Raw genomic sequence first — 10,000 nt, 5'->3', positions numbered from 1 at the left:
CTTCTCCAACTAAATATTCTTCTTCTTCTTAAAGACCCTGTATTGGAGATCATAGTTCCTAAATACTTAAATCTCTCCAAGTATTTTGATTACTTAATCTATTAGAAAAAATTTATTTATCATAATCATAAGAAATTAAAGGAGTAAAGATTAAAAATCTTAATTTTTTTTCTTCAACTACTGACATCCATGAATTGTGCTTTCCAAAATTAAAAACAATATTTAATCTTCTCCAACTAAATATTCTTCTTCTTCTTTTTCAACAGACCCCAGTTGCGCACTGCTGGTCGGAGCCTGCCCATCACAGACGGAGACATTGCAACGTCTGCCGCAAGAAATTAGACGATACATATGCCATACGATGCGAAGGTAAGATATATCTGTCCTATTTCAACAATAAAAAAGTTTATGTATGTTATTTGGTGTTTGGTAGCTTAATGGTTTTCCCCCCAGAGACTTCTTCTGTGTAGTCCAGAGTGCAAACTATTTCTGCGTAGTCCAGAATACAAACTATTTCTTTGTAGTCCAGAGTACAAACTATTTCAGTGTAGTCCAGAATACAAACTACTTCTGTGTAGTTCAGAGTACAACCAACTTCTGTGTAGTTCAGAGTACAAACTACTTCTGTGTAGTTCAGAGTACAAACAACTTCTGTGTAGTTCAGAGTACAAACGACTTCTGTGTAGTCCAGAGTACAACCAACTTCTGTGTAGTTCAGAGTACAAACTACTTCTGTGTAGTTCAGAGTACAAACTACTTCTGTGTAGTCCAGAGTACAAACTGATTCTGTGTAGTTCAGAATACAAACTAGTTCTGTGTAGTTCAGAGTACAACCAACTTCTGTGTAGTTCAGAGTACAAACTACTTCTGTGTAGTCCAGAGTACAAACTACTTCTGTGTAGTTCAGAGTACAAACTAGTTCTGTGTAGTTCAGAGTACAACCAACTTCTGTGTAGTTCAGAGTACAAACTACTTCTGTGTAGTTCAGAGTACAAACTACTTCTGTGTAGTTCAGAGTACAAACTACTTCTGTGTAGTCCAGAGTACAAACTATTTCTGTGTGATCCAGAGTACAAACAACTTCTGTGTAGTTCAGAGTACAACCAACTTCTGTGTAGTTCAGAGTACAAACTACTTCAGTGTAGTTCAGAGTACAAACTACTTTTGTGTAGTCCAGAGTACAAACTACTTCTGTGTAGTCCAGAGTACAAACTATTTCTGTGTGATCCAGAGTACAAACAACTTCTGTGTAGTTCAGAGTACAACCAACTTCTGTGTAGTTCAGAGTACAACCAACTTCTGTGTAGTTCAGAGTACAAACTACTTCTGTGTAGTTCAGAGTACAAACTACTTCTGTGTAGTTCAGAGTACAAACTACTTCTGTGTAGTTCAGAGTACAACCAACTTCTGTGTAGTTCAGAGTACAAACTACTTCTGTGTAGTTCAGAGTACAAACTACTTCTGTGTAGTCCAGAGTACAAACTATTTCTGTGTAGTCCCGAATACAAACTACTTCTGTGTAGTCCAGCGTACAAACTACTTCTGTGTGGTCCAGAGTACAAACTACTTCTGTGTGGTCCAGAGTCCAAACAACTTCTGTGTGGTCCAGAGTACAAACTACTTCTGTGTAGTCCAGAGTACAAACTATTTCTGTGTAGTATAGAGTACAAACTATTTCTGTGTAGTTCAGAGTACAAACTAGTTCTGTGTAGTTCAGAGTACAAACAACTTCTGTGTAGTTCAGAGTACAAACTACTTCTGTGTAGTTCAGAATATAAACAACTTCTGTGTGGTATAGAGTACAAACTATTTCTGTGTAGTTCAGAGTACAAACAACTTCTGTGTAGTTCAGAGTACAAACTACTTCAGTGTAGTTCAGAGTACAAACTACTTCTGTTTAGCTCAGAGTACAAACTACTTCTGTGTAGCTCAGAGTACTAACAACTTCTGTGTGGTCCAGAGTACAAACAACTTCTGTGTAGTTCAGAGTACAAACTACTTCTGTGTAGTTCAGAATAGAAACAACCTCTGTGTAGTATAGAGTACAAACTATTTCTGTGTGATCCAGAGTACAAACAACTTTTGTGTAGTTCAGAATACAAACTACTTCTGTGTGGTTCAGAGTACAAACTACTTCTATGTAGTTCAGAGTACAAACTACTTCTGTGTAGTTCAGAGTACAAACTACTTCTGTGTAGCTCAGGAGTACAAACTACTTCTGTGTAGTACAGAGTACAAATTCCTTATGTGTTGTCCAGAGTACAAACTACTACTGTGTAGTACAGAGTGCAAACTACTTCTGTGTAGTTCAGAGCACAAACTTCTGTGTATAGCTCTGAGTTCAAACTATTAATGTGTTGTCCAGAGTATTTTCTGTGTAGTCTGGAGTACGAACTACTGTGTAGTGTAGAGGACAAACTATGTCTGTGTAGTACCAAGTATAAACTATTTCTGTGTAGTGCAGATTAAAAACTTGTTCTGTTTAGTGCTGAGTTCAAACCTTGCTCAGATCTGGCAAAAGCTACTGACTCACGGCCCTGCTATCTTAGTGAGCTTGGAATGAGTTAGTGAACACCTTGGCTGAGTGGTTCAGTATTTCAGCTGAGGATTTCCAGGACCACACATCTGTGAATAGGCGAAGCTTTCCTGGCAACGGGACCCAAATTTAAATTCTGGCCGAATCGGAATGACCGGGGAGTGTGTTTGTGAAACCCATTATTTAAGTAGCTGATAGTCAGTCGACTGTAGTGGGTTCCTCTTAACTAACAACTACAATAGGACTGATGTAAAAATCCTGTGTTAAAAGTCTCTCTCCTACCTCCCTGAGTCTCAAACCTTATTGCGATCTATTGTCGTACGTAGTCTACTTCTCGCTGTTCAGTTGTTTCTGTCAATGCATCTACCTAGATATCACTAATCGTGCAACCTACGAGTCATATTCTACTTCCCACTAAGTTTAACTGATGCATATGTGATGTTTGTGAGTCTTTAACATCTGGCTTTTCATCATTAGAAAAGGCATTGGGTATCTTAGATCATGCAAAATCTAGACTACACAGATGTAGCACGTACTCTGGACTACACAGAAGTAGTTTGTACTCTGGTCTACACAGAAAATGTTGGTACTCTGAACTACACTGAGAAGTTATTTGTACTTTGAACTACACAGAAGGAGTTTGTACTCTGAACTACACAGAAGTTGTTTGTACTCTGGACTATGCAGAAGAAGGAGTTTGTACTCTGAACTACACAGAAGTTGTTTGTACTCTGGACTATGCAGAAGAAGGAGTTTGTACTCTGAACTGCACAGAAGTAGTTTGTACTCTGGACTACACAGAAGTTGTTTGTACTCTGGATCACACAGAAATAGTTTGTACTCTGGACTACACAGAAGTTGTTTGTACTCTGGACTACACAGAAGTTGTTTGTACTCTGGATCACACAGAAATAGTTTGTACTCTGTACTACACAGAAGTTGTTTGTACTCTGGATCACACAGAAGTAGTTTGTACTCTGAACTACACAGAAGTACTGGTCTTAAAAATTTCCCCCCAAAAAAGCATCCGGAAACTTAAATGACTATCAATGAAAATCTTGAGCCATGGCAACCTATTCAATGTGCCTGACTTCCAATCCGTGTGTCGGGAATCTGCTTACCTGTTGAGCCATCTGCAACCAATATCTGGTCCTACCTGGTCCTAGTTTAGGTGATGAGGAGGCTTGGTGTTGATCATAGTGCGTCAAGCATAATTAATTTTTTTCCCAAATGAATTTTTTTGGGGGAGATTTTCTTTTAGCTGATTAATGCAATTTTTTTAGTTTCTTTAGATTTAATTTTGTAAATTTCTTACCTTCACTTCTCCTTAACCTTATGTTCCTCAAGCCTAGACTTCAGAAGAACGCTAGGTCAGCCTTTCATATTATTCCTTCTCCTTACCCTTATGTTCCTCAAGGCTAGATTTCTCTAGAACACTAGGTCAGCCTTTCATATTATCCCTTCTCCTTAGCCTTATGTTCCTCAAGGCTAGATTTCTGTAGAACACTAGGTCAGCCTTTCATATCATCCCTTCTCTTTAACCTTATGTTCCTCAAGGCTAGACTTCTGTAGAACACTAGGTCAGCCTTTCATATCATCCCTTCTCTTTAACCTTATGTTCCTCAAGGCTAGACTTCTGTAGAACACTAGGTCAGCCTTTTATATCATCCCTTCTCCTTAACCTTATGTTCCTCAAGGCTAGACTTCTGTAGAACACTAGGTCAGCCTTTCACATCATCCCTTCTCCTTAACCTTATGTTCCTTAAGACTAAATTTCTGTAGAACACTAGGTCAGCCTTTCATATTATCCCTTCTTAACCTTATGTTCTTTAAGCATAGACTTCTGTGAACACTAGGTCGACCCTACATATCAGGCAATCACTCCTTTAAAAAAAAACATCGATTCTACCATGAGTTCCTGACAGCTGGCCTCCGTCAGGATAACAAAAACAATATTACCTAGAGTTCCTGACTCCTGGCCTCAGTCAGGAACTCTCCGAGAAGAAGAATTCCACCACCTCGCTCCCCCGTCAGAGCCAGTGGAACTCGATGCCTCGGTCGAATTTCCACCCCGACCAATATTAATTCTTGCATTACTATTTCGAACGGGTGCTGCCAATTTGTTTCACTTTGAGGAATCGAGTAACTACCTCAGCATTTCACAATTATTGATTCGCCATTCACCTGATGGTAAATTAATTTCACTATTTCTCAGGTTTATCATTTGAAATAGTTATTATTTGGTCCATTGAAGACATGACTGCCAATATAAAAAAAATGAAAATTTACATATTTGTATGGAACAGAGACCCCTTCCTTACGCACCGTCTCCTGTTATCTATCTTTTCATCTTTTCAGTGTAAGGAAAACATGACTGCCATCTTAATAGGGTTTGATGATAGATGTTAATATAAAAAAAAATGAAAATTTACATATTTGTATGAAACGGAGACCCCTTCCTTATGCACCGTCTCCTGTTGTGTATCTTTTTATCTATTAAATTTCAGTGTTGTGTTCTGTATATATTTGCACCTGTTAGTTTATTTCTAAAGCAGAGTTATGCTGAAACTATTTTTATGTAAAATTTTTAAATCAAAATAAACTTTATTTCTTTGTTTAACCTAATTTTTGCAGGTTAGAGAAAATGTTATACGTTTTTTCCATTCAAATACCTTAAGTAAATGTAAAGTTTGTTCTTGTATAGTGTTTTTATAAGTAAAATTAGAAATTTTGACTTTATAACAATTTTTATAAGTACAAGTAAAGCTTACACTTTTATGGTGTTCTTATAAGTAGAAATAATTGAAGCAAAAATATTTATTTTATTACGTCAACTTTCATTGACAAAATTAGAAAATATCTATATAATTTCAAGGGCAAGAATGTAGTCAATTAATTTCTTTAATGAATTTGTATTACGAAAATCATATAACTTTTTAGTAAAAGTAAAATTTTTCATACTCATATATTTACTTTTCAATGTTTTTTTAATTTATATATATATATATATATATATATATATATATATATATATATATATATATATATATTATATATATATATATATATATGTGTGTGTGTGTGTACTGTATATATATATACATGTATATATATATATATATATATATATATATATATATATATATATATACATGTATATATATATATATAAATATATATATATATATATATATATATATATATATATATATATATATATAAATATATATATACTGTATATATATATATATATATATATATATATATATATATATATGTATATATATATACATATATATATAAATATATATATATATATACACACATATATATATATATAAAGGTAAATTTTATACATTGATAATAATATATTCTGTATGTAATATATATATATATATATATATATATATATATATATATATATATATATATATGTATATATATACATATATATATATATATATATATATATATATATATATATATATATATATATATATATATATGTAAAGGTAATATTTATACATTGATGATATTATATTCTTTTGTAATGTACTGTATTATTTCATATAAAGTAAAATGACATCACAATTAATAACTTCATATGTAAAATGATGTCATACATGACATCCTGATACATTAAGTGATATCTCCTGTATGAAATCCTTTATCACAAGAAATCATATCTATATTACATCATTTGATATCATATAATATATTTTATAAGATATAATTCATGATATAACATGTTTTGAATTGTAAATTACACTTATTTTTTAACCAAGGGAGAATATATCCTTATTTACTTTCCTCATTGGGCTATTTTCCTTGTTGAAGCCCTCGGGCTTATAGCATCTTGCTTTTCCAACTAGGGTTGTAGCTTAGCGAGTAATAATAATAATAATAATGATAATAATAATAATAAAATAATAATAATAATAATAATAATAATAATGATAATAATAATAATAATAATAATAAGATAATAATAATAATAATAATAATAATAATAATAATAATAATAATAATAATAATAATAATAATAATAATAATAGCCTTGAACATTATGTATTAAACCAGTCATCCTTTGGAAACTGTACAGAGAAGTTCATTATTAAAATGTTTATCCTCTCCTTGGAATACGAGGCAAAACGTTATTAGAATGAAACGTTCGCAATTATATAAAACGTCCTGGAAGTTCCATGACAACTGAATTTACAAGACCATCTGTCATGCAGTGCCCTTTGTGGGGGTCATTCCAGATGGATCTTAAAGTTCTCTTTCTCTCTTTTATTATTATTATTATTATTATTATTATTATTATTATTATTATTATTATTATTATTATTATTATTATTATTATTAGCTAAGCTACAATCCGAGTTTAGAAAGGAGGATGCTATAAACCCAAGAGCCCCAACAGGGAAACAAAGCCCAGTGAGGAAATGAAATAAATAACCAGATAGAATAGTGTGACTGAGTGTACCCTCAAGCAAGAGAACTCTAACCCCAAGAGAGTGGGAGATCTTGGTACAGAGGCTATGGCACTATCCAAGTCTAAAGAACCATGGTTTGATTTTGAAGTGTCCTTCTCCCAGAAGAGCTGCTTGCCATAGCTAGAGAGTCTCTTCTATCCTTGCCCAGAGGAAAGTAGCCACTGAACTGAACAATGACAGTGTAGTAGTTAACCCCTTAAGTGAAGAAGAATTTTTCGGTTATCTTAGTGTTGTCAAGTGTATAAAGAAAGATGAAAATGTAGAAAGAATAGGTCAGACTATTCGGTGTATGTGAAAGGCAAATGAAAAAATGAACCGTAACCAGAGAGGGGTCTAATGTAGTATTGCCCAGCCAGTCAAAAACCCTCTTCATTTTAGCAGGTCAGCATCTCTAACTTGACCCTTATCCCCTTTTCAGTTCTCATTCAAAATGAGGTCCTTTTGGGGGAACCTGTAAAAGTCTGAGCTGCTAACTTTCATACAAGGGATTTTAGGACATGATTTTATGACATTTCAGCCCATAACGAAATAACATATATTTACATAAAAAGTACATTGAAATATCTTAAATTCTGATTTATTTATAATCATAAATTTCATATTGAAATATCTTAAATGTTAATTTGCTTATACAGTATTCCCAAATTTCATTTAAACAATTTGTCTTCAATGACGTCATCTCCCAGTCCCCCCATAGATCCAATCAAGGTCTATACCTGTTTCCCTCCCATGACGTCATATCTCTTGTTTACATTGTGCAAATAGCTCATGCAAATATCTCTTTTTTTGCAGTTTGCGAATACTACGTTCATGTGGAGTGTGGCGACTTCACGGTGGCCAACTGCAAAGACTGCGCGACTTGCGTACCAGAAAAAAGTCACGAGAGAGTGGTGCAACTGCACCACTGGCGGGAAGGAAATCTCCCGCCAAATTCCAAATGTGTGGTGAGTAGAGATGGTCAAGCGACCTTCTTTGTTATTTAATCTGGAGATGGTCAAGCGACCTTCTTTGTTATTTAATCTGAAGATGGTCAAGCGAGCTTCTTTGTTATCTAATCTGGAGATGGTCAAGCGACCTTCTTTGTTATTTAATCTGAAGATGGTCAAGCGAGCTTCTTTGTTATCTAATCTGAAGATGGTCAAGCGAGCTTCTTTGTTATCTAATCTGGAGATGGTCAAGCGACTTTCTTTGTTATTTAATCTGAAGATGGTCAAGCGAGCTTCTTTGTTATCTAATCTGAAGATGGTCAAGCGACCTTCTTTGTTATTTAATCTGAAGATGGTCAAGCGAGCTTCTTTGTTATCTAATCTGGAGATGGTCAAGCGAGCTTCTTTGTTATTTAATCTGGAGATGGTCAAGCGAGCTTCTTTGTTATTTAATCTGGGGATGGTCAAGCGAGCTTCTTTGTTATTTAATCTGATGATGATCAAGCGAGCCTCTTTGTTATTTAATCTGGAGATGGTCAAGCGAGCTTCTTTGTTATTTAATCTGGAGATGGTCAAGCGAGCTTCTTTGTTATTTAATCTGATGATGATCAAGCGAGCTTCTTTGTTATTTAATCTGGAGATGGTCAAGCGAGCTTCTTTGTTATTTAACCTGGAGATGGTCAAGCGAGCTTCTTTGTTATCTAATCTGGAGATGGTCAAGCGAGCTTCTTTGTTATTTAATCTGAAGATGGTCAAGCGACCTTCTTTGTTATTTAATCTGAAGATGGTCAAGCGAGCTTCTTTGTTATCTAATCTGGAGATGGTCAAGCGAGCTTCTTTGTTATTTAATCTGGGGATGGTCAAGCGAGCTTCTTTGTTATTTAATCTGATGATGATCAAGCGAGCTTCTTTGTTATTTAATCTGGAGATGGTCAAGCGAGCTTCTTTGTTATTTAATCTGGAGATGGTCAAGCGAGCTTCTTTGTTATTTAATCTGATGATGATCAAGCGAGCTTCTTTGTTATTTAATCTGGAGATGGTCAAGCGAGCTTCTTTGTTATTTAACCTGGAGATGGTCAAGCGAGCTTCTTTGTTATCTAATCTGGAGATGGTCAAGCGAGCTTCTTTGTTATTTAATCTGAAGATGGTCAAGCGACCTTCTTTGTTATTTAACCTGAAGATGGTCAAGCGAGCTTCTTTGTTATCTAATCTGGAGATGGTCAAGCGAGCTTCTTTGTTATTTAATCTGGAGATGGTCAAGCGAGCTTCTTTGTTATTTAATCTGGGGATGGTCAAGCGAGCTTCTTTGTTATCTAATCTGGAGATGGTCAAGCGAGCTTCTTTGTTATTTAATCTGAAGATGGTCAAGCGAGCTTCTTTGTTATTTAATCTGAAGATGATTAAGCGAGCTTCTTTGTTATTTAATCTGAAGATGATCAAGCGAGCTTCTTTGTTATTTAATCTGAAGATGATCAAGCCAGATTCTTTGTTATTTAATCTGAAGATGATGAAACGAGCTTCTTTGTTATTTAATCTGAAGATGATTAAGCGAGCTTCTTTGTTATTTAATCTGAAGATGATCAAGCCAGATTCTTTGTTATTTAATCTGAAGATGGTCAAGCGAGCTTCTTTGTTATTTAATCTGAAGATGATCAAGCCAGATTCTTTGTTATTTAATCTGAAGATGGTCAAGCGAGCTTCTTTGTTATTTAATCTGAAGATGATTAAGCGAGCTTCTTTGTTATTTAATCTGAAGATGATCAAGCGAGCTTCTTTGTTATTTAATCTGAAGATGGTCAAGCGAGCTTCTTTGTTATTTAATCTGAAGATGATCAAGCCAGATTCTTTGTTATTTAATCTGAAGATGGTCAAGCGAGCTTCTTTGTTATTTAATCTGAAGATGATCAAGCCAGATTCTTTGTTATTTAATCTGAAGATGATGAAACGAGCTTCTTTGTTATTTAATCTGAAGATGATTAAGCGAGCTTCTTTGTTATTTAATCTGAAGATGATCAAGCGAGCTTCTTTGTTATTTAATCTGA

The 10,000-nt window shown here is 34.4% G+C and overlaps 1 protein-coding gene across 4 annotated transcripts in view; it reads left to right on the top strand.

Moving 5' to 3' along the window:
- The window catches only part of LOC137622249 (diacylglycerol kinase theta), a 130,152-nt gene that overhangs the window by 76,718 nt on the left and 43,434 nt on the right, over positions 1 to 10,000 (top strand). For all 4 annotated transcript variants that reach the window (XM_068352762.1, XM_068352763.1, XM_068352760.1 and 1 more), the window contains exons 3-4: positions 267 to 369; positions 7,825 to 7,976. In XM_068352762.1, coding sequence (XP_068208863.1) covers positions 267 to 369; positions 7,825 to 7,976 — 255 coding nt within the window. The remainder of the gene's footprint in view (positions 1 to 266; positions 370 to 7,824; positions 7,977 to 10,000) is intronic.

This window comes from Palaemon carinicauda, chromosome 29, assembly GCF_036898095.1.
Source record: "Palaemon carinicauda isolate YSFRI2023 chromosome 29, ASM3689809v2, whole genome shotgun sequence".
Classification (NCBI taxonomy): domain Eukaryota; kingdom Metazoa; phylum Arthropoda; class Malacostraca; order Decapoda; family Palaemonidae; genus Palaemon; species Palaemon carinicauda.
Note: the sequence above shows the minus strand (reverse complement) of the source record. Positions and strands in the feature narration are given on the sequence as shown.